Raw genomic sequence first — 23,455 nt, 5'->3', positions numbered from 1 at the left:
CCAACCCATAGTTTTAACAACTTTTTTATTCTTCTGCCAGCTGCAGTCTAAAAATGTTCAAGTTGTCGTTTAAAATTGAATTCAAAAAAAGTCTGTAGTAATACATTCCGGTGCATCATTCAACCATCCGGAGCAGATCCAAACCGCGCTGCGATGCGATTTCGATTGCTTCTTAGAGGAGCTTTCTGAAAATGGAATAATAAAAACGAAAAATATGTTATGAAATTTTGTACCGCAATACAAAGACCGGGAAAGTTTCGAATTTACCGTCTTCGACACGTTTGTTGTCTCCTCTGTTGTGGTATCTTTACCCTGCCCTGCACCACCAGCAGATGTTGCCAGTTTAGCTTGGGCGGAACTTTTGTGATGTTTTTTGTCTTTTTGTGTTTTAACAGTATTCTCCACCGCTTTGGTTTCCCCGATTGATTGAGAAGGAGGATTCGGAGCCAAAAAATCAGCAAAACCCTTATCCGCCTCCACCTGCCGCTGTTCGACCACCTGTCGCTCACGAGCATTTTTCTCGTTAAAACTGCTCCCGACCGGTTGCTGTGGCGGTGTTACGTCGGTCGTGGCCACTACTTCTGCCGGTAGCTTACGGTCATTCCGTTTGCTGCTATTGTTCTTATTTGTGGGTTTACTCTTCACGCTTTGCTTCATGGCTTGCAGCGGCACAAAGGCACCATTGCCGGCAGGATTATTCCGATAGCTAAGGTTCTGCGGTCCCTTAGGACCCAACCCGGCCGACGGGGGGCAATGTGAGGGCATCATTGGTGGTGGTTCAGCGATCATTGGTTGATGTTGCTGAGGATGATAATGAGGATATCGTCTAAACCCATCCATGATCGGCTGCATTTGGGGCTGCGGTGGTGGCCCGTAACGTGGTGCCCGCTGCTGCTGTTGCTGAGGCGAACGGAAAGCTCCGAACAGAGCACCTGGTTGTACAATGTCGGAATTGTGTTGCATTGGGGGTGGCGCATAGAAAGGGGTTTGGGGAGGTGGTTGGGCGAAAGGATTGCTCGCGTGCATCATGTTCGACTGGAAGTTTAACGGTATCATTCCGGGGACCGGTGCAAGTGGATGATGCATTACGATGGGATTGGCTGGACGGGGAAACATCATTGGTGGGGGACCCGGTATTTTTCCGTATTGAGCAATAAATGCGCTTGGATTAACACTGTCCCCGAGCACAACGGCCCGGGCAGACGTTATTGCATCATTTCCTTTCGGAGGTAAAGGCTTCGTGTCCAACTGTGTTGGAGGGGTGCTGTTGGATGCTTTTCCACCATCTCGGCGCATCTGCCACTGAATTGGTGGTTTAGGGAGGCTAGCCGGGGCAGGTAACTGTAGCTCCGAAGCATTCACTGAACTGCTCATCGTTGTAGATGGAACAACATTATCTACCTTTTGATTGATTCGTAAAGCTTGCTTTAACAATCCAGTCATATTGTCACCTTCCATATCGTTTCTGAGAGCAACCGGTTTGGGTGTCCCACCGTTTGCAAGTGCACAGTTTGCCGGTTTTTGGCTACGAGCGTCGTCGAGGGCAGTTGCATTCATTCCAGTATCCCTGAAGTTTAAAACGTCATAGTTCTTATTACTACGAATTGCTTTTGCAAAGCTTTGGATATCATTTTCGTCGAACAGCGTAGTGTTAGCTTTAGGCGATTGCTTCAGTTTTTGCCACAACCGTTCAAACTCTCCCTGTTTGGACTGCCCTTTTTGCTGCTCGTCTCCTTGCTGTTTGGTAGAGTTATTGTCACTCGATTCCACAGCTAGTTGTAGCACGGAAGCGGCGGAAGGTACGAACGGAGCAATTGTATCAGTTGGCACAAGAACGGTGGTGTTGCGAAATTTATTCCGTTTTTCAATTCGCTCATTAACACGTCTTTGGAGCGATTCAGCCACCGTGGAGACTGCTGGTTTTTCCTGATTACTTCTCCAACTTTGTGGCGGTACTTCGCCATTTGTGCTCGCTTCAGTTGCAGCCATCGGCACCTTGTAATGGTTGCCATACACAACCCTGCCGCCAGATATGTTAAGCAATGCGCCCTGTGCCAACCGCATCACCCGCTTTTCGGTAGACGGAAGATTGTATATATTGACCCCCTTGTAGAACTGCTCATCGAAGAGGACCTCGAAATAATAATCCTCCTGCCCGATCGCTTCCCGTCGCACCGGGTTCGGATCGGTCACTCGGTGAATGCCAACGATCGTTCCCCGCTGTCCGAGCGGTACATCCTCCGTTTCCTGCACCACGATCACGCGATCAAGCAGCTCAAACTCGACCATATGGTCGACCTTTTTCGCCTTTTTCATTCCGGGTCGGTAGAGGTCCCGAGTGTTGACGTAAAATGTACGCACCGTCACCTGGTGCGTCTCCCGGTACTGGTCGATAACTTCGGTGAGCTTTCCTACGGCTTGCTCTTCTAGCAGCAAGATGCCACTAGTGCGTCGCTCTACGTTGACATGATCTTGGTCCTTCAACCACTGATGCAATTCCTTTAGCTTACCCTCGTTCCCTTCACCGAACAAGTCCGTCTCAAAGAAGACGTTGCTCCGCCGGAGGCCTTCGAGACGCTCGAACAACCCTGGCACCCGTTCATCATAAGCCTGCAGCAGCTCGACTGTTTTGCTCGAAAACATCCACGATTTGTTCACCTTCCGGCAGTAGCCGACCGCTTCTTCGTTGCGCGAGATCATACGCAACCGGAGGCCAATATTGATCGTTTTTTCGTCATCCATGTTGAACGAGCGGTGGCCACCGGGCGCAACCAGTATGGAACCCGTCAGCTGCAGCAGGAGCCCTGCAGATATGCCTAGCAGAGCGGCTGTATCGTTGACACTGCGATAATTCCTCAGCGACTGTTTGTGCATCTGAAATACGTCTTGCAGATTCGGTTCCTCGTGTACGAGGAAGCGTGCCTTTAGGCGCTTGTTGGTGGGAGAAATTTCGGCAACCTGGCCCATGCTGCCGTAGTCTTCGGTTCCGCGTAGAAACACCACACTTTCGAGAGGGAACATTTCCTCGATCTCTAGGTAGGGCTTAAGACTTTTCATCACGTCCTGCAGGTCACACACAATAGTCTGCAAAAACCAAGAGATTTTATTCGAACAAACAACGTTTTGATCCATGTACATGCATGCGGGAAGTAGATATTTTATGGATAATTGCAAGCTGTTTTGGTTTTTTTTAAGAAGGAAAAGAATGGAGCATTCGTATTGCAAGAAGGAAAAGAAAAGTAGAAGTAGTAGAACAGACAAGAATTGCACATTACCTGGGCCGGATGGGCCACGTCAATATTATTCCAGAGTCTGTTAAGGATGAACATGTTATCTTTTAAAACATATTCCGAACCCACGCATGTTCGAACATAGACCAGCTGCTTGATCGGTCCTACATTCAGTGCCAGTCGGTTCTGATTACTAAAATTGATACAAAAAAAAAGATTATTTCCATTCAATCAGTTAAGCTCTAGAACAATCGATGATGGTACAACACAACACTTACTGCTCAATGATTGATTTACTGGATATGCTAAACGACCGCTCGTCTGTCTTTTTCGGTTCGTTCGCATCAAGCTCGTACGTAAGTTTATTGTCCGCCACGCGCACAACCTTTGCCTCCATTAGATGGGGCCAGCTGACATACACAACTTTCCCCAGCAGTTGATTGGCAAGTGTGGCCGTGTCCGGTGGGCTCTGGTCGACCGGTTGGTCTACGAAAATGACCATACTGTCATTTTTGCTCGGAAAATTAAAAATTTTCACATGCATTTCTTTCAAAACACCCTAAGGATTGGATAATGGGTAGACAAGGGTAAGAATAAACAGTGATCGTTTCCCACTCATATTGTACGTACGTGGTAGTTTAAATGTTTAAAGGTTGGGAACCCTTTGGCGTACCCATCCAGGATGGCACCGGCCGATGGCCCCAGCACCAATCTTCCTTCTTCCACGGCCAAATCCTTCAGGTAGATATCAGTCTTACGCACCGTTAGCTGCTCTACGTACGACATACCATACTTAGCCTCTACCGGTTCTGTCTTGGTCGCATCGTACTGATACTGGAGCATTGGGCCGTGCACGTTACGCTGTTTCTCCTCATCGGTGAGAAATGCATCGCAGGGACGCATTGCCTTCAGCAGGCGCTTCTCATCGATGAACGGGATCAGCACGACCGCTTCCCAGGCTTGCTGCTTCCCGTTCAGATCGGTGCTGAACTCGGGCGGATAAAAGTCGTACACCGGACTGGCCGGGTCGGTCATCAAGTGATGGTAGGCGGCCGGTAGATGACTTTTGCTAGCCGCTGGCAGCACACTAAGCAGCTGCTGGAAGGGTAAAAACGGGCACGCCTTCTCGAACGTCAGCACCAGATGGTCGAAGTTATCGACGTCGCTGATGAATGGTGCATAATGGTGCGGGTAGTACCACGACCATGATACTACACCCCGATAGTAGTAGTGCAGCGTCCACTGAAGAGCCCTAACGTAGCATTCCGCTTGCTCTGCGCGAACCTCCCTGCGAACAATGAATAGAACCAACTCCAAATCAGCAGACGTTCGACTCACGGGTCAGTTGTTACAAACTTACTCGGTAAAATCGGCGTAACCCATCTTCGTCATGTAATAATTTCGTTTGTAACTTTGAAACTCCTTCTCAAACAACTCGGGATCATCTTCGATATCGGCTAAAGTTGCCGGCGCTTCTCCATCTTCTCCGTCCGAATCGAGCATTTCCGATGATCTAATCAGTGCAATCAGATCTCTGTCCACGTCACTTGATCCCATAATTTCACTCGCTGACATGTCAAACGCTTCCAACTAAAAGATCAAGTAAAATGATTTGGAATCAACAAACAGTGATACTTTTTAGTAAGGCATGGTACATACAGTATCATTGCCACACTTTCCCTCCAGGTATTTCAAGTCCGTGTAACGCTCCATGAACATGTCCCGATCGAAAGTAGCCAGCCGTCGCATAAGCATTTGCAGCCTTGGCAAGTTCAAGATGCCACCCTCGTTGATGTAGCCATCCATCTGAGGCAGTACGTCCATGTACGCCTTATACAGGGTCGGCAGTGCGTTCTCGTTGATGTGCAGGTGTGGCAGGTGCGGAATAAAATCATTACCGACCAGATACACCAGCAGCACCCAGTCGTCGATGAGCTTGTGGATGTCAAATGCGAACGATAGCTTATCACGGATGCTAGCAAACTCTAGCTCCAGGTATTCGCTTAGAAGCGTCAGGTGGAGTAAATAAAATCTAATGTCCTTCAGAACGGTGGTTTTCTTGTCATTTTTCCCAAACTTAACCTCCTCACGGAGCAATGAAAAATACCGTTCGTGGGTGCAAAGCCCAAGCATTACAAGGTCCGCATCGAGACCGTAGAGGCAGTGGCGAGTATTCGGATTAAAACCGGGCTGGGCTTTAGCGTGCCGAATGTATTCCATAATTTTATGCTCACCTTCCCCCGGGGTCTGAAAAGAAACAAGGGCAACATTCAATGGATGGATCCACACTTCGAAATCGTTGACTGAAAATACTAACCTCATGACCGCTTAAAATGACGGTACAAGCCTTCCACAATACATCTGTAGCTATTTTCACCTGAATAAAATGTTCTAACGCTTTTTGTAAGCGAACCATAAACGCCGTTCCCGGTGTGATGCAGTTGCTATCGAATCGATCGCCAGAAGGGATTTCTTCACCCTTTTCGATCGCGTTTTTCAGTTGTTGTTGCGCTTCGTCCGCCGAGCGAAAGCGACGCCCACGCTGTTGGTTCATTTTGGCGCGCGGTGCCACCCCATCGACGGCGATGAAGAACACTTTCTGTGGTCGAATCATCTTGAAGAGATACTCCACGTAATGAAAGACTCCCTCAAAAATCATCTCTTCCGATATTCGAAACGTTACATCCGCATCGTTTGGATGCGAACAGTTGTGAATGATGCCGTTCATGTCGAGATACAGGTTGTCGAATTCCGGCACCTGTGCATGGTGGATTGGTGGGAAACAATAAAACGAAAAAATTGCAGCATATGAGAAAAAGTTTGTCGTACACCTTTTGCATGTTGTGACACAATTTCACAACCCTTTCACAATGGCACCTTTGATGACGCTGGCCTGAGGGCCAAAATACCCGCTCACCTGATTTTCGCGAAGAAGCTCACTCAAACATGGGAAACGTTCGCTAATGTAGCGAAAGAATTTCGGAACACCCATGGTAAACTAAGTTATTATATGTAATATATTTCCACAATATATCTACTATTTATCAATTTAACTTTAACAAGCTCTACACGATGCTTTGCTCCTCTTTGCAAATGGTTGTTTGATGTCAATAATGAAAATGAATGTTTGACGGCTGTCAAGCTGTTTAAAATGTGTGAAATGCTTCATTCCATGAAATATTCCTCCAAATTTGAGAGCCGAGCGAGAGTTGCCAGAAATCGAAAAAACCTTTTTGTAACACATTCCTGTTCATTACTTTTTTGAATCATTTTTGAAGCAAATAAAACTAATTTCTGTAGCTTAATTTGGTAATTTTTCAACTACAAATCTGCTGTTCCCTTTTGATCAAATAAATGTCAGTTTCAGGTGTTTTCAAAACAAAAAAAAACAATTGTCAAAGCCACCCGATTTCGGCAATCCACAGAGATTCACCACATTCCAGTTCATCGAACAATTTCTAAATAGACTGTGTAACGACGATGGCAGGGTGTGCATCATGAGTCGGGTAGATCTCATTAATAATATGGTAATATCGTAAAGCTACACGTAAGTTCAACCGGTGGAAGAGGATGCGATGAAAGACAAGACACAAAAAAGGTACGTAAAATCTTTCATTAAAGCTAGTGAACAACAAACGGTGCGTATGGAACCTGTTGATAGCTTTCAATTGACCTCGTTCCTTCTCGATAATGCCTTGATATACAGAATCTCAAAGATGATGAGCAAATCGTTCCTGTGGGGCGTTGCTGCAGCCTCGTTTACCTGGACTATCAGTTTGTACCTGTACTGGAATCTTAGCAACTCCACGACAACCGCCGGAAACTCTCTTACTGCCGGACGTGCGATGAAAACCCCTACATCCGCCATGGTGGACCTTCCACACCCTGCAATGCATCAAAATAGTCTGCTCGAGGTGGACGATAAAAGTCTCTCCAAATCTAAGTTGTTCGACAAGGGACGGAGTTTGTTCAAAGAAAAGTACGAACGGTTCTTGCGGGAACAGGAGAAACGTCGCATTAGTCATCGGCTGATCGACGAACTGCAACCAATCTTTCCCAACGGGACGGATGAGTTCGGGATGGTGCAGAACTCGGAAGAACAATTCATCCGTGACATTGGCTACAGGATGCACGCTTTCAACGTGCTTGTTAGTAACAAGATCGGTCTGTACCGATCAATTCCTGACACGCGGCATAAGCTCTGCCGCGAACAGACGTACGATAAGGTTCTGCCGACTGCTTCTATTGTAATGTGCTTCTACAACGAGCATCCGGAAACGCTGGTACGCTCGGTTAATACGGTGCTCAAGCGGACGCCGGCGTACCTTCTGAAGGAGCTGATACTGGTGGACGATTACAGCGATATCGACGGGTTGGATAGCAACCTCGAGCAGGCGTTGCTGGCATTGAATTCGGACAAAGTGCGTCTTTTACGCAACAAGGATCGTGAGGGATTAATGCGCTCCCGCGTGTACGGGGCACGAAACGCCACCGGTGATGTTCTCATCTTTCTTGACAGCCACATCGAGGTGAACGTGGACTGGATTGAACCGCTGTTGGCAAGAGTTAAGCACGATCGAACCATTCTCGCCATGCCCGTGATCGACATTATCAACTCGGATACGTTCGCGTACACGGCGAGCCCATTGGTGCGGGGCGGCTTCAACTGGGGTTTGCACTTCAAGTGGGACAACCTTCCGCAGGGCACCCTCGCGCGGGACACTGATTTCGTTGGCCCCTTCCGGTCCCCGACTATGGCCGGTGGTCTGTTTGCCATCGACCGTGGGTATTTTCGGGAGCTCGGAGAGTACGACATGGGCATGGATGTTTGGGGTGGCGAGAATTTGGAAATTTCGTTCCGTGCATGGCAGTGTGGTGGATCGATTGAGCTACTGCCATGCTCCCGCATCGGGCACGTGTTTCGAAAGCGGAGACCGTACGGTTCACCCAACGGGCAGGACACAATGATACGCAACTCGTTGCGGCTGGCTCACGTTTGGATGGACGAGTATTTACGCTACTTTCTCGAACAGCAACCGCACGCTCGGAAAGTTGACTTTGGAAACGTTACCGAGCGGCAGCAACTTCGCGAGCGACTGCAATGCAAACCCTTCAGTTGGTTCCTGCACAATGTCTACCCGCAATTGCGCGTTCCTGGCGAGGCGAAAGCAGACGCCAGCAGCTCGGCCACGCAGGCAAAGTTTGAACCGTGGCACTCGCGTAAGCGCAACTACATTGCCAGTTTTCAAATACGGTTGTCAAACAGCACCCTCTGTCTTTCCACCGAGGCGGACAATGAGAAGGCCCTCTGGAAGAAAGGTTCCGGACTGGTGCTGCAACCATGTTTGCGTGTGAAGCATCAAACTTGGTACGAGACGGAAAAGGCTGAGTTGGTTCTCGGGCAGCTACTGTGCTTGGACGTACCGTCCAGTGCTACGAAGGGACGACCAAAGTTGAACAAGTGCCACGAGATGGGTGGTGACCAAGCGTGGAAACATCGGAAAACGGTAAGGCGCAAGCAGGAAACTATTCGCACCTTTGAATGGCTAGTTTATTTGACCTTTATTCGTTGTTCATATTCCAGTCCGGTACACCGATCTACAATATTGCTTCCGGCAGCTGTCTAACTGTGAAAGACATTCGTAAAGGATCTCCGGTGGGGCTGGACCTGTGCGTCAGTTCCCCCCGAAGCACCTGGGATTTAGTAATCTCGTGACTGATGAATTGAAGAAGAAAGTCGTATGTATTTGGGAATCTTTTGAATATATGTATACATATAAATATTTTTTTTGGGATAGGAAAATAAAATGCTCGTACCACATCTAGAATTATAATATATGCATTCACTTTTTTGGGGGGAAGTAAGGTAGGATTCGATAAAGCAAGAACAAGACAGTCGAACCTGGTGCTATACTGAACATTTATAGTGCCAGTATTTACATACGTCGCCCCGAGACAAGGACTTTGTTCAAATCTGAAAGATGCTCAGGAGGATTTTTAGCTCCGTATGTGAGGAGGAACAATGGCGAAGCCGATGTAATGACGAGCTCTACGAGTTGTACGGAGACCTCACTGACGTACAGCGAAATAGACTTGGCAGGCTCCGGTGGGGTTATGCCTTACTAATAGAATCGGACGACCCAGCCATAAAGTCCTTTTAGACTATCCCCAAGGCCAGAGCAGTTGTGGTAGGCCTAAATTGAGGCGTAGACGATGCTGCCAATAAAGCCGGGATACAGAATTTGAATTGCGCCAACTAAGTAAGTAAATTATTTCGGATAATTTTTAGATAAACTCCATACTCCAATCTGAATTACAAGATAATGAATACCATTGAAAAATCATATAGGATGTATTAAAACAGGAATTCAATTACCTGAAAGGTACTTTATAAACATCATCAGCTGTTTATTTGATCGTTGTATATAAATATAATATTATAACCCATCATATCGGTAAACTATTACTCTTTTCACGAGATGGATCAATTCAAGTATTTCAATCTGCCACGACGGGTAGGTCCGTTGAAATAATAAACGAGCCAATCAGTCTGCGCTCACTCAAAGCTGCACATTTCTTTCATCATCTCAAGGAAAAGGACTCCTCACTCCACGGAAGCAGAGAAAACGAGTAGAGCGAACAGTGTAGAGAGACAAAGAGATAGGGAAGGCCAGTTCCTCATGAAGGACGTACGATCCTAACAGATCCTCCTCACTTGAACCAGAAGTTCAGCGGTCGCGCAAGGCTGCCAAAGCTGGGGAATGTGTTGCTACCACCGGCCGCAACCGTACCACGCTTAGCCTGAACGTTGATCACATCGTTAATCTCGTGAATGATGCCGTTCTGTGCCACGATGTCACACTTGGTAATACCGGCATTTTCAACCTCCGGTCGGCGGGAGCGGTTCAGGCGCAACTGATTACCATCGACCGTTTCGGTGGTGCGCACGAACGGCCACTCCGAAGGCACGATGCCGGTGCAGCAGATTACGTTCGGGAGCACGTGCGCCCGGATGATGCGCTCCAGTTCGTCCTTGTTCTTAAGCGTGTCCTGGTACCACTCGTTCACCTCGAGGAACACGTCGTTTTTGGGCACCAGCACGGTCAAACCGGCTTCGCTCGAGCTGAGCAGCTCGGTCAGATTGGTGGCACTTACCATGCGCAGGAACATACTGTAGTCGGGGTTTGCAGCAAGCGCTTCCATGAGGTTCTAAACAAGGGAAGAAAGGGAGCAATTCTTAATTCAAGCGACGGTTACGAACTATTTCTCAACACCTACCATCTTCGGCACGTCCAATACTCGGTCGATTTGGTGTACAACTGAGCCGCAAGTTTCCTCATTGAAATGAACCAATCGGGCACAGTTCACTGTGGCTCGGTTCATGACCGTCGAGAACACCGGATTCTATTGATGAAAAAAATGGTACCTTTTTAGTGATAACAGCCACTCCCTGTCTTCTCCGTTCCCTTACCGTCGTATACAGATTGACTCGCACATCCTTGGCTGCCTTTGTCGGGAGCATCTTCTCCTCCAAGCTGCAGGTCTTGATCAACGGTTCCACCACGTGGTACTCGAGGAACTCCCGTAGGGCGGCATTGTTGCGCAAGTTCTCCGGGTGTTCCTTCAGCTGGCGGATCCAGTACCGACCGGCATCCGTCTGCTCGAACGCCTGGTCCGACGGAATGAAGAACGTGCGGTTGCTCATATCGTCGAATTCGTCCTCCAGCCCGGCATCGACCAGCAGCTGCTTGAAGATGGTCAGATTGTGGTTGGCCAGCGTAGTCGAGATGGGCATGCCGCTGTCGGTGGGTAGGACGGTATCGATCACGTGCAGCACACCGTTGCTCGCCATAACGTCGCTCTCTTGGATCGTCGCCTGTCCATTGATGCGAATTCGTTGGGCTGGTTTGTTACTGTCGGTACCTTCGGAGGCAGGAAGGCCCTCGGTAACTGGCTCCATGCTATCGGCATTGTCAGCAGCGTACTCGAACTCGAGCCGCTCGTTTAGCATGTTGGAGGTGGACGTCTTTACTCCGTCCGCGGCCGCCATCGAACAGAACGTTAGATCCAGAATGTGATTCTTCAGGATGTCTATAAAAATTTATAAACAAACGAAAAGTATAATCAAAGTTAATCGATGAAATTCTGCATAAAATTGACACATCAAATCAACCTGGTCCTCCTTCGTCACGGCGGGGAAGAATTTCGCAAATTTAAACGATCTACGTGATTTGCGTGCCAAAGAACCCACTTCACAGTGTCCTTGAAAAGAAGCACCACCGTAATGAAAATTGGTAGTAGATCGTTTAATTTGGACTACCCATCGATTGATATAATGTTTCGATACCGTCGTATCCGATTCACGTTCTGGGAGATAATTGGCACTCGTGGAAGGATAAAGACCCTTCAACCCATAGCAAACAAAATAATTACTTAACCGTATGCGCTACGATATTCTAAGGCATCGTTCAAAGAAAATGTGCCTGTTTCCAGAGAATCCATACCAGGGTCCTAAGTGGTGAGGTAATCGGGGTAACTCCTTTGATCAATTTGGATCACCTCTCAAACAATTAAGACCTTTGATCAACTTGAACTGCGATGAAGAAAGCTAGTTGAATGGGTAACAATGCACCCGTCCAGAAACGAGACATATCCTGCCATGGTTTTAAAGGTGAAAATCAACAATCGTAAAGCGATATCAAAGTATACCAAAAATAGATAGATCCACCTCTGCCTGTTCCTCAAAGAAGCCGGATGTGCGTAATGCTCAATCGTTGTTGCGCTAATGCTATACCGGCTTGGACTCTACTAAATTTCAATATTCAATTCCATTAAGATTGAAAGACACGCTTTGATTGGGATGACTAAACTCAAATTTAGAATTTAACAACAAAACAAAACCCCTCCCTTTGTTAGAGGCCAGCACAACCTCTTCTCATATCAATATACCTGGATGATTTATGCAATTGTACAACAATTGCCCATTTGTAACAGTTTCGCCCGCGCCTTTTTTCTTCCCTGAGGCGAATCGCTTCGCGCCGTTCCGCATGTTCGCGCGTCCAGAGTCAACTATTCCGGTCACGTATTGAACGTACCCTTACCCGCGTCCCACTCGTCTCATGCGACAATTTGCGGGAATAATTGTGATCGACCCGAGGTGAGAACTCAAACGGGGGTAAACGGGGTTTCCACCAACTAACTATAGGCGAACGACAAACGCCGTCTTTTAAATGCGTGGCGTGAATGAAACTCCCCGTCATTGAAGTGTCAAACAGAACACACTTCATCATCGTGAAAGTCAACTTTGCGCCCGTTGGAACAATTAAATTTTTAACCAATGGATGCCGCAGCACCGTGGGGCCCAACTTACTCATCGCGCAGCCATTGCCCGCCTTCAGCTTCCGGCGGATGTCTTTGTCCAGCTTCAGGAACGCATCATCGTTGGGGGCGAACAGTGTGAAGGTGCCTTCCTTTTCACGCAGCTGCTTGTCCAGACCGGTCATCTCCAGGAACGTACGGAGCAGCGTCATGTCGTCGCGTGCCTCAACGATATCCATCAGAGTGTTGCGAGCCGGCACAAGTACCCGATCGACAACGTGCACGATGCCGTGATCGGTAAGCCGGTTGACTGTCACCAGGGGCGCACAGTTGGCCGTGTAACGGTACGGGAGTTCGTCGGAATGCTGCTGTCGTTTTGTGGCCGTCGGTCGACGAGGGTAGATGTTGATACGAATGTTTGCTCCTGGGAGATCAGTCTTCAGCAGCTGCTCGTTGCTGACGTCCTCGATGTGGTACGAGCCGTTGACGGTGTGCGCCAGTATCACGTCCCGGGCCGTCATGCTGGCGAAATCGATTGCCCGTTTGGAGCGTGCCATCGGATCGAAGGCGACTAGGTTCTGAAGGTTCACAAAAATAAGACACGTGTTAGCTTACGGAGTCGGATCGATACCGAGAGTGAAGGGCATACATTTTCCCACATCTGCTCGGCGAAGCTACTGTAGGCACCGTCCGGCACGACGAACAGGGTCACCGCGTTGTCCAGTGTCGTCTCCAGGCCGCTCTTTTTCAGCGTAGCGATAAACTCCTTCGCTCCAAGCTTCTCGGCCGTTTCTTCCATCGAATGCAGGTCCAGCTTCTCGCAGTGAGCATTCGGTGAGGCACGGCGTGATCGACCATACCCGTGGCAGCACTGGCGGGTGACCTTCTCAGTGCGTCGGCGACCATTGACGTCTTTACTATAGCGTGAGCAAAGAACGATCACAAAAGAGGATAAAAGAAATGACAAAACCGTGTCAATCAGTCACTTGTGACCAGCTCTTTGAAATTCTTTTCCGGATTTTCCTTCTCCGGGAAGAAAGCTTACATGGATGTGCAGACGTATTTGTTCTGCTTCATGGTGCAGGTTTCGACGTTCATGTTGAACATGCTAAAGCCACGGAACGAATAGCCATCATCGTCACCGTCTCCGTTGACCGCAACCTCTCCTCCGTTCGCATTGACGTCCTCCTCTTTTTCCTCTCGCTCCGTGCAGACATTTTCACTGGAACGAGAACGCAGAACATTAGTAAAGATGATCTTCAATGAATCATTCAATATTCATAGAAAGAACAAGCCTACATATATAATTTTAATTTTCCAGTTAATTTAACACGTTTTTTTGTGAAATATCATGTGATCAGATGCGATAACAGTATCCATTTCAACTCATTGAAATTGCAATAAAACATTTATAACGAAACTATCTTCTTCATCTTGGCGTAACGACCTCTTGGTCATGCCTGCCCGTTAAGGGCTTACGAGACTTATTTCCCTGTTGTACGTGGATAGTCAGTCCTCTCGTACAGGGGAGGGTCCGGTCTCGGTTGGTAACGAAACTATCATACAGTCTAAAGTAGAAATCGATAAATTTCGGTTCCTGTTCATTATTGAAAATCAATTCAATCAAAGGCAAATATAATATTAAAACAATCTAAATTCGATTACAGAAAAAGCAAAAATCTGGTAAAGAAACAAATCCACTTAAGTAAGAATTTTTTTAGCATGACACAATCTACAATCTAACCCAATGGATAATGGTATGCTTCAACTTGAACAACACTAAAGCAAGTGAATCTCTTGCATGTCAGTTCTGATTCTGAAAAAGTATACCCAAATAAATATTTCAGAATGCAATGATTTACTGATCATCCGAATATATTTTCGTTACAAACCCGAAACATTTTATAAATTGTGCACCCATATCAACTTTGCAATAATTGCTTGAAAAACACTGCGTACTTGCAAACATTGAGATGGTTTAAACATAACTCCATTTCAGACTAGATTTTGCACGAAATTGCTGACGACGACGCACCCTCAAAACGTGACTCATTCGCAAAACAATTTCTCTTTCCACAACGTGCTGATTATGATCGTACAACTTAACGCTACTCGGTGATACACCACAAGTGGAGCACACCTTAGAATCACGTTGAAAGCAGATTATGCTAGAAACGAAAATGATGACGTGGCCATGTGAATGCGAAAGCGTAAATGTACGATACTAAACAAGAGGAGCCTTCAAGCTGTCGAAGCACTAGTCTACTCATTTTGAGAGGTGCGTTCCAGGTCCATTGAAGTGGCAGGAAAAAAATCAACCACACAACCTAAGCCAAGATAAATAGATAAGCTAGTTAAAACAAAGACAAATTTTACCCACAGCAAAAACAAAAGCAGAAACTACCGAAGAAGTTTAAGCAGAGCGATCGCGTTTCATAACTGCTGACGGTGGTGTTTAGTCGCGAAAAAAAATGCGAAACACATTGTTACCTATCGTGGGAGAATATCTGCCCTTTCGAGATTTCATTGCCAGCCTCCGCCAACGCCGGACGATAAGACATTGACGATTGGCTCTGGCGTTGGTTGACTGAAAAAAGGCTACGAAATTCAATGACGATTCGCTCGCTCGAGCCAACTGTTCGGCCCGTGTTCTAATGGTGACTAGTCGGCTTCCGCTAAGCGAAACTAAATTAAATCGTCTTTGAATCTCCGATTATGGACCACTGGAACAGCTTCCGATGCTACGATTTCCATTCTTGTTCCATTGTTCTTCAAGGACGATAGAATGGAAAGAACATTCGTTTGATTGCATTCCCAGACGAGACCATCAATGGGCATTTGTTTTTATCATTGTAATTTTTCGGCTCGGTGCTCTAGAACAAACAGTTAAAAAGAATACAAATATAAAAGTATGACTAACCACAAAAATAAATCCCCACTGGTCACACCAATTAGACTTCCATCAAGATGATCCGACCCGACGCCTGGTGGTTAGTGGTTGTCGCGGACACGAATCTCCAGTCCAACCAGAACCGGTGGCCGTTTTCGCGCCTGTGAACCGCTTCGCGGACATTGCATTAAAGCTAATGAAATTCAAACCAATTCTCGCCGTAAATCATCGTCAGCTTGCATTTGCGCCGCGAATACGATTATGGCCAACCAAAACTGCGATCCTCAGTGTTTTGTACCATGTTACCTCGTTATGCAGAGGGTCAAACAGAGATGGCACAACAGATCATCTTCCTTCGTGCCGGTAAAACCGCACACATTGGGCCACAACTTCTAAACCTACCACGACCCCGGCACGAGGATGAATGATGTTCAGCACGGCCACTCGCTGCGTTGCCACCATCAACCCCACCGGGTCTGGAACGATTGGATCAACTTGATTGAAATGAGGAAACTCAACGGTCCCACCACCAACCGCGGCGAGGAGGGAGAAATGGGAAACCTCTGGCGAATGGCGACGGTGTGATAAACGATCGTCGCAATTTTGTCGTATCTCTTGACCTTTGCGCAATGTGAAGAGGCGCGCTGCTTAGCATCAATTGAAACCATCGAGTTTCGATGCACCCGCGTGTGCCAGATGATAGTTTTCGCGAGTTGTCCCGGGTTTTGTATGAACCCCGGGGGTCGGCTTTCAAACTGTAGACTGTTTTTTTTTTATTCACTGCCAACGACTTGAGAATGGACTAGACTATCGGCTTTTGAAGCTCACGATCAGCTCTGGGTGTCTTCGAACATGATCGCGTTTTTCTTACCGTTTCACGTTGTTCAGGCAGTTTCTGGGAAAAATTGTTCCTTGGAGGTAGCAATGGACACCTTGTCCAGATTAATCGGACGTTTGTTTAAGGGTTGAACACTTTGGATTTGTATTTTAACCGAACAGAAAAAAAACCAGTCTGAAAATTACTTCAAGCCAATTAGTAAAAGTAAGAGATGCTTTGTGATTGTGCTCTGGAGATACGATCGTTAAGATCACGTTTCAAAAGAACAGGAAGAGCATTGATGTTTGAATATTTTAAAAATGTTGGTATCCGAAAAAGAGGAAAAAAATGATAATTTTATGCTGCTAATTATCGCTAGCAACTTATTTTATGTATAATTTATTAGGAATAGAATATTCTGACGAACGCAAAATCAAAAAAATTCAAACGCATTGGGAATTTAACACAAAAGCTCAATTTGACTACGAACATTATTCGGCATCGGCAAAAAGATAAGTTTGGCAACTCTCTATAACTATCGATATCGTGGAAGTTCAGCGGCCTCTGATGGCGTACACATAATAGTCGTGTGGTTGGAATCAAACAATTGTAAATTCATTAAAGCAGAATTTATGGTGGACGTTATTTAAGCTTCTTACGGTTATCAAAAATACAATAAAATTGTAGCTCAGCTATGATCACAAATGCAATAGGCACACACGCAGGGGGTCATAAAGTGAGAAACCTCGCGCAGAAAAACGGATTAGTTGTCTGATGATGAATTACAAACCAACGGCAACGAGTTTATCCGCTACAATGTATGTGCAGCACACGGTGCAATTTCCCTACCTAACGTGACCGGTTGGGAAATAAAAGACCCTACACACTACCCAAGACAAGGGATCAATTATGCCCCCCGGAACCAAGTTCCCTAAAGCCCCTACTACTTCAAAACCAGTCCAGATTAGTGTAACGACGGTGAAGCTTTCCATTCGTTGAGCGTACGCCAAATTTCGTTCACCTAATGATTGGCAAAACCAAGAAACTTCCCACGCGTACGCGAACCACAGATAAGTGCGTACTTTAGGCAGAGGTCACAGGCGGAAATGGTCACAATAGACTCGACCCAAAACTCGATACCAAAATGTAGTACCAACCAAGTTGTGTGAAAAAGGTTTTGCTTTTGTCTGTCTATTTCTCTGCTCTTATCCAAGTGTCTATTGAGCTTTGGACGAGGGATACACGGAAATAGAATCGCATACAATGTGGCTCAGGTAGCAGAGTACTCTAGTCATCGTAAATCTTGAGGATCAACTTTCTACCACCACGGAGCAGTTAATTTCCGGCGACTTCATTAGCCTGCGTCGACTCATCGTTCAAGAAGGCGCCCGATTTGCACATTTCAACGAGCTACATTAAGAGCTTGCGACGATCAAGGACAACAGAGATCGACTTCATGCTAACGGCTGTCGAAGAACAACATGCAAGAAGCTGTGGCTAAAGTGATCTTTGAGTTTAATCATAGTTCACATTGGAATGGAGATTATGATTTTACTTGTCGGTTCATTACCAAAATGTGTTAAATAAAGCAACTTCCTTAGTGTAAACAACTGTGTTACCGGAAATCGGTTAGATAGCTGTTGTCTATCACTTTCACCTGCCCAACTACCCAACAGAATAAAATGGAAAAAAGTGAAGGAAGGCGAGAGAACCTCAAAGAAAAGAAACCTATCTGAATCTGAGCCCGGAACTGTTTTGTATAATTAGAAAAGTTTATCTAAACAATCCCCTGCAAGAACAAACAACCGAACGGGGTTGGTGCTTTCGCACCGCTACAAGCCATGCCCAGGCAAGGCTTGGCCCCATCATCACACTACGGCGGCATGTTGTTGGTAAATATTCATTAACTTTCCTTCTTAGACCCTTTCGTGGCTGGGTTTACCCACCCGGCCCATCTTGATGCTGGGTTGCTGCCGTTTTTTGCTCGCCGTTTTGCTGTGCCGTGAAGAAAACACACCGGATATGTTGTCCAAAGGGGTTTCACATGCAACGACGGCTGAAGATAACCAGTACCTAACAACCCATTGGACGATCGGGACTGGGTCCGGTGATGCAAATCTACATTGTGCGACGGACAATGTCGAAGATAGTCGTAGTGTTTTGTAGCCGATTATGCACAAACGCATCGGTTACATGTGGGATCAGTTCTATGGCCATTTGGGTTTCCATTCCAGACGGACCTACAATGGCTCGAACGATGTGTGGCGTTTGCTGAGCTTCGGTGTAGCAAATAGATATAGATGTCGATAGAGAGGTTTCCTACTCCGACTCTGTTGGCTGGATCCATTCTGTCGCGCAATTAAACCCTGCACATCAGACGATGTGTAACGCGTTGACAAGCAATTAGTTCGCCGTTTCACCCGCGGTTTGTTCATTTCTCCGCCCCGAATGCGACAATTGCACGCCATGGAACGTCCTGCCATCGTGCATGCTCCAAAAACTGCCGACCGGCTGATGTTCATCGATATAGAGATATAACACAGATAGGGAAGTAGAACTTCAGTGCTGCACTGCAGCACACTGCGGCCAACCGGTGACAAAACTGGGTCAACCCACGGATGGAACGCAAACACGATCAGATGATTTGCTTTCGAGGATGAACCCCAATGGGAGCATCGGAATAGCGAAATCGTGAAGTACGATGGATGCAACAATAAAGGCAATATATTTAAAACTTACCCCTTCCACCACGGTTGGTTGGCGTGAATGTCGAAGAAGTTGAAGCTGGGCAGTCCGGCACCGAAGAAGCCCGTCTCGAGTGGCGTGTTGAAGAACGTGTTGAAATGATGCTGGAACAGTGGCGTCCTATCGAACGGAGGCGGTTGAGGATCGTGCGGTTCCGCATCGGGATGGCCGCCCGATGGCGATGGGCGGTAGGGAGAACCGGGACGGTGCACCGCTCCGACATCATCCGGATTCCGGCTCAATTCGTCCGTGATCGTCTCGGCGTCGGATTCTGGGTTGAGATAGACGAAAAGTACACATTCGATTAATTGATAACGGAAAGAAAACAGATCACTGACTGTCTTGCATCGCTTGAAGTGATCATCGATGGAAAAGAAAAAAACCGTGCAATTACATATTTAGCTCCGTCCAACGTACTTGAGAGCTTACGACATCATCAGGGCGTCCAATGTAAAGGGCTGGGAAATATCTTTGCTCATCAATCACCAGCGAGCCATTACCCCTATTAGTCTTCGACAGGCAACAATGAAAACACGGTACATCCGTGCGAAAACCATCATTAACAGCCATTAACCGTTTGAAATGAATTATGCAAAATAAAACATGACCAGCGTGGTGCGTTCAAAATGAGTCAAATTTGAAGCCAGCACACAGTCGAATAAATATTCTTTCTCTACAATATTCCTGTGCTTCAACGCATTTCGCGTTGCATAGTTCAACGATCTTCTCCAGGCCATTGAACAGTGCAAAACTGTGTGGAAAACTTATTGAACCGTAACGATTCCGGCAACGGTTTCCAAACCAAAGTACAACACAAAAGCGCAGCGGGAATTGACTGCCAAGCCAGAAACCAACGTCAATGTTCAACTGGATGGAACATTCCCGAGCGAAACTTGCAATTATTTTCATCCAACTTTCCACCGTCACGATAAGCATCCTTACTCTAGTAAATTTATTTCGAATGCTATAATGTTCCAGTTGTTTGAGTGCAGTGTTCGACGAGTTCAAGAGTGAGGATTGGAAAAGAAAAAAAAACATAAATAATAATCTCCAAACTGGGGACTTTTTTTCTACAGTGGTAATTACGTCGAACTTTTATAAATATTTCAATCAACAGAATCTAGCTTAGTAGTTTTTAAAACTCTTTTTTCATTGAATTGGATCATTGGAGGGAAAAATTACCGCTTATAGCTCAACTGAAAGGACAACTTGGCAACGATGAGTATTTTAAGTGCTAGTTCACAATAACAAAAAAAAACGAAAATCAGAAGAACAGACCATAAAAATGATAATAAAATTTCTAAAATTTAGCAATTTTAAAATAAGTTCAAATATAAATCCTGATGAGGAGTGGTCTGTAAACTCTAGCTTAATGCATATGCCAACTCCAGCTGGACAATTTATAATAAAACGGGAGCAAAACATGCTATTAACAGTAACCTTCACGTACTTACCTAACGACTCGCGATCCTGCACGTGGCCTAGGCCGGCCACACCGATCGTAGCACTATCCTGAGCAGGTTCGTAGGCGCCCGCCACCGAGTCGCTGAAAAAGCGATGAGGATCGATATGATCAGCTGCCGTTTTGAGGTGTGTCCACAGTGAATGGTGGCTGTTGTCGATCAAGCCGCTTGCCACCGACTCGTCCACATAATCTGGCATCTCTATCTCATGCCAGTCGGAGAGATCTTCGGCCAGTCCGGTCAGCCGGGCAATTTCTTCCTCGAGATTGCTTTAGTGTTAAGGGTTTTATTTTTTATGTGTAGGGTTGATTTTGTTTTGTTAATTCACAAAAAAAAACCAAAAAGTGACCAGCATCGGTGTAACATTCGAAGACAAGGTGGTGCATTCAGGTTGATGGGTATAATTTAATTTTGATGCATTTGTCGGGAACGAATTGTGTGTGCGTGTTGTTACACGTGGTTGTGATTTTGTTTAACACAATCACCATTGTTGCCGCCACCCAGCGGTTGTAGTAGCGTGGATGGTAGTAGTAAACAGTGAAACCGCCATTCCAAACAGTAGTACACCAAGTAGCAACATATAAAGCCCACATAAAACAATAGATGACGGTAGATTCCGTGGTGAACGGTGGTGTAGTTGTAATGTGAGCAATTGTTGTGTTGTTGTTGTTAGATGAAACGAAAGTAAAAAAAAAACCAAAACCAGAGTAAACACATTAGAACCCAAAAATCTTGCTGGGAAGCCTACGACGAAATAGTGTAGATTTGGTCACAGCTGGTTGTAGGTGGGAAAAGGATAATGCGATTGCACGAAAAGTATTCAAAGCTATAGTTAAAAGTTGGCAGTTGATTAATAAAAGGATGAACAATATAACGTAGGATTTATTAGATTAGGTAGGAAAAGAATTATCCATTACTTTGTGAAGCACGTTGTTTTTCATTAGTGATGTTCAACAGTTCTTGACCAATGCATGTCTTTGTAGCTCAATTTATTCCTTGTTAACTCATTTTAACTCCTCGTTCCAAGTTATGTGTCTATTCAGCAATGTTGTTCCCTATACCAAATTCATTCCAATAAAAATGTCTATTCCTTTCGACGATCTATTTTAGATTGATCTATAACTGTAAGTTCTAAATCAGCGTCCCTTATTGCGTTTTAGATTTTTATTTTATTTCTACGTAATCCGAAAAGGGACGACCACCGTCGTGCCGGACATGTACATCCGACAAGCCGTCTCTACGCGCTGATTGAATAATAAAGCTTAGTTGTGTGACCTGTATCCCTCCTGACTAGACCCCCGTGCTGGCCCACGGGAAAAAGGGTACATTACGATCCCTGGACGAGGGGAACGAGGTAAAACAATTTGCCCGACCACACAAGGGAGGGCTTAACAGGAGCACGGGAAGATTCTAGAACCATCTTCCAACGTCATCAAATTGCTATGGCTCTGTTTAGCATAATGAAACGTCGATAGTAATTAAAATGCTGAACCTTTTTCAACGTAGTAAAATAGAAACAAAGCGAACAGCAAGTTGCACATCACATATCAAATGATCGATCGTGCCAGGGTGATCGAATTTGTACTGGTGGATCGGTGCAAGTTAATAGAACATGTCAGTCAGGGAAAGGATAAAATCAAGGATTGCAAGGAAAGATGATAACGGTGCTACAGTTATTGAGGCGGTACAGTAAATGGAAACGGTCATTACTCGAAACAGGTCACGGAACCGGCAATGAATGCTACCATCAGCAGGGTAGCCAGAACCCTTGCTGGACGGATCCGTTCGCGTCCCATCGTTGCTGCTTTACTCCACTCTGGACGCACTTCGATTTATTTTACGAAATTAGTAAGAAACACACAACACCAAATTTGCGTTCGCTCCGATAAACAATTGAACAATATTCACTTGCACTTATAGGCAAAAGGAACTTTGTAAAATTTAAAGCTAATGCCTGCTGAAGGCAACCTTAGATGGGAACTTCACTTATCCACGATGCACACGGTACGATCGCTTTTACTGAACTGGCCGCCGATCGTGGCGCTGCACCTGTATTTATAAGCTCCATCCTCTCATAGCTGTTTCTCCCACACACGTAGCAGAAACTGCAAAAAAGACAAACAGATAACATACCGGGAACGACCGCGAGACAACAGCGTAGCGTACGCTAGCGGTCGCGGAGTCAGCTGTGGTGTTGGTGATCGTAAATAAACAGTAAACAGATGTTTTTATTATTAAAAAGTGCGCCGGGCCGGGAGAATGGGGAACGAGAAAGAGGAGAAATGAGAACGAAAGACACCACACACACACACGCATTGGTCATGGAGGAGCACGGCCCTTCCCTTCCTACTTAAGCAAAAGGAGACGATCGGCGAGATTCACGCGATCGCGCTTCCGATCGAACATATGAATTGAAGGAGAAGGAAGGATCGCGAAATCGCCCATGGAAAAGGGGGAAAGCGGGGTTTTCTGGAAATTTCACTCCCTAGGTCATTCCCATCCCCCCCTTGGCAATCATGGTTATGGGATGGTTTGGTGGAACCATCTCAAGATGGAGAGTCTCCTTTCTCCTTGGAAATGATTAAGTTCTACAACGAGGTACCAGGGCCGGGTAGAGAAAGAAGTTTCCTTAGCGAAAGCGAGCAAAAAAGTTTTGAGAGTCACAGTGAAAGCACGGTGCAGGAAGCGTTCACGTTTTAACCAATGCTAACCAAATCTTCTTACGCAGCGAACGGACTTGTGGAACGCATAATAAATGGGGTCGATGCAAACAAGTTTTTGGGGGGGTTTCCCTGCCCTTAAACTTGATGATTCACTGGTTACCTTTATCAAATTATATCAAGTTCAATTTAAAGAGAGCAGCGATTGGTAGTCGTGCGGTGAGCTATTTTGTAGAAAACTGCGATAGTCGCGAGCCAGACAGTTATTATTTTTAATACAGTAATTTTATTATACTGTTACAAATCTATTTTTCGAAACATTACTGAAATAA

The 23,455-nt window shown here is 46.0% G+C and overlaps 3 protein-coding genes across 3 annotated transcripts; 1 reads left to right on the top strand and 2 right to left on the bottom strand.

Moving 5' to 3' along the window:
• Positions 1-8: 8 nt before the first annotated feature.
• On the bottom strand, positions 9-6,305 carry LOC131271954 (5'-3' exoribonuclease 1). The gene is made up of 9 exons (XM_058273549.1): positions 6,148-6,305; positions 5,548-5,988; positions 4,890-5,477; positions 4,591-4,820; positions 3,861-4,518; positions 3,509-3,789; positions 3,276-3,423; positions 268-3,084; positions 9-185 (listed from the first exon to the last, which is right to left on the bottom strand). The coding sequence occupies exons 1-9, from the start codon at positions 6,220-6,222 to the stop codon at positions 120-122; spliced, it is 5,304 nt and encodes a 1,767-aa protein (XP_058129532.1). The 5' UTR covers positions 6,223-6,305; the 3' UTR covers positions 9-119.
• Positions 6,306-6,644: 339 nt separating this feature from the next.
• On the top strand, positions 6,645-9,058 carry LOC131271514 (polypeptide N-acetylgalactosaminyltransferase 35A). Its single transcript, XM_058272964.1, has 3 exons — positions 6,645-6,828; positions 6,937-8,737; positions 8,815-9,058. The coding sequence occupies exons 1-3, from the start codon at positions 6,806-6,808 to the stop codon at positions 8,944-8,946; spliced, it is 1,956 nt and encodes a 651-aa protein (XP_058128947.1). The 5' UTR covers positions 6,645-6,805; the 3' UTR covers positions 8,947-9,058.
• Positions 9,059-9,576: 518 nt separating this feature from the next.
• LOC131260457 (periostin) lies at positions 9,577-22,469 on the bottom strand. The gene is made up of 9 exons (XM_058262182.1): positions 22,174-22,469; positions 20,455-20,732; positions 18,995-19,271; positions 13,594-13,770; positions 13,198-13,465; positions 12,601-13,126; positions 10,702-11,321; positions 10,509-10,634; positions 9,577-10,439 (listed from the first exon to the last, which is right to left on the bottom strand). Exons 1-9 carry the CDS (start codon positions 22,257-22,259, stop codon positions 9,942-9,944), a joined length of 2,856 nt encoding a protein of 951 aa, XP_058118165.1. The 5' UTR covers positions 22,260-22,469; the 3' UTR covers positions 9,577-9,941.
• Between the last annotated feature and the right edge of the window lie 986 nt (positions 22,470-23,455).

This window comes from Anopheles coustani, chromosome 3 (genome assembly GCF_943734705.1).
Source record: "Anopheles coustani chromosome 3, idAnoCousDA_361_x.2, whole genome shotgun sequence".
NCBI classification, from domain to species: Eukaryota; Metazoa; Arthropoda; class Insecta; order Diptera; family Culicidae; genus Anopheles; species Anopheles coustani.
Note: the sequence above shows the minus strand (reverse complement) of the source record. Positions and strands in the feature narration are given on the sequence as shown.

Coding starts and splice junctions, on each gene's coding strand:
- LOC131271954 (XM_058273549.1), bottom strand. CDS start 6,222: ATGGGTGTTCCGAAATTCTTTCGCTACATTAGCGAACGTTTCCCATGT. Junction 5,989..6,147: donor AGCTTCTTCGCGAAAATCAG/GTGAGCGGGTAT, acceptor CACCATGCACAG/GTGCCGGAATTCGACAACCT. Junction 4,821..4,889: donor GAAAGTGTGGCAATGATACT/GTATGTACCATG, acceptor TTGATCTTTTAG/TTGGAAGCGTTTGACATGTC.
- LOC131271514 (XM_058272964.1), top strand. CDS start 6,806: ATGAAAGACAAGACACAAAAAAG. Junction 6,829..6,936: donor AAAGACAAGACACAAAAAAG/GTACGTAAAATC, acceptor CTTGATATACAG/AATCTCAAAGATGATGAGCA. Junction 8,738..8,814: donor CGTGGAAACATCGGAAAACG/GTAAGGCGCAAG, acceptor TTCATATTCCAG/TCCGGTACACCGATCTACAA.
- LOC131260457 (XM_058262182.1), bottom strand. CDS start 22,259: ATGGGACGCGAACGGATCCGTCCAGCAAGGGTTCTGGCTACCCTGCTG. Junction 11,322..12,600: donor GGGCAATGGCTGCGCGATGA/GTAAGTTGGGCC, acceptor AAATTTTTATAG/ACATCCTGAAGAATCACATT. Junction 10,635..10,701: donor GAGTCAATCTGTATACGACG/GTAAGGGAACGG, acceptor TTTCATCAATAG/AATCCGGTGTTCTCGACGGT.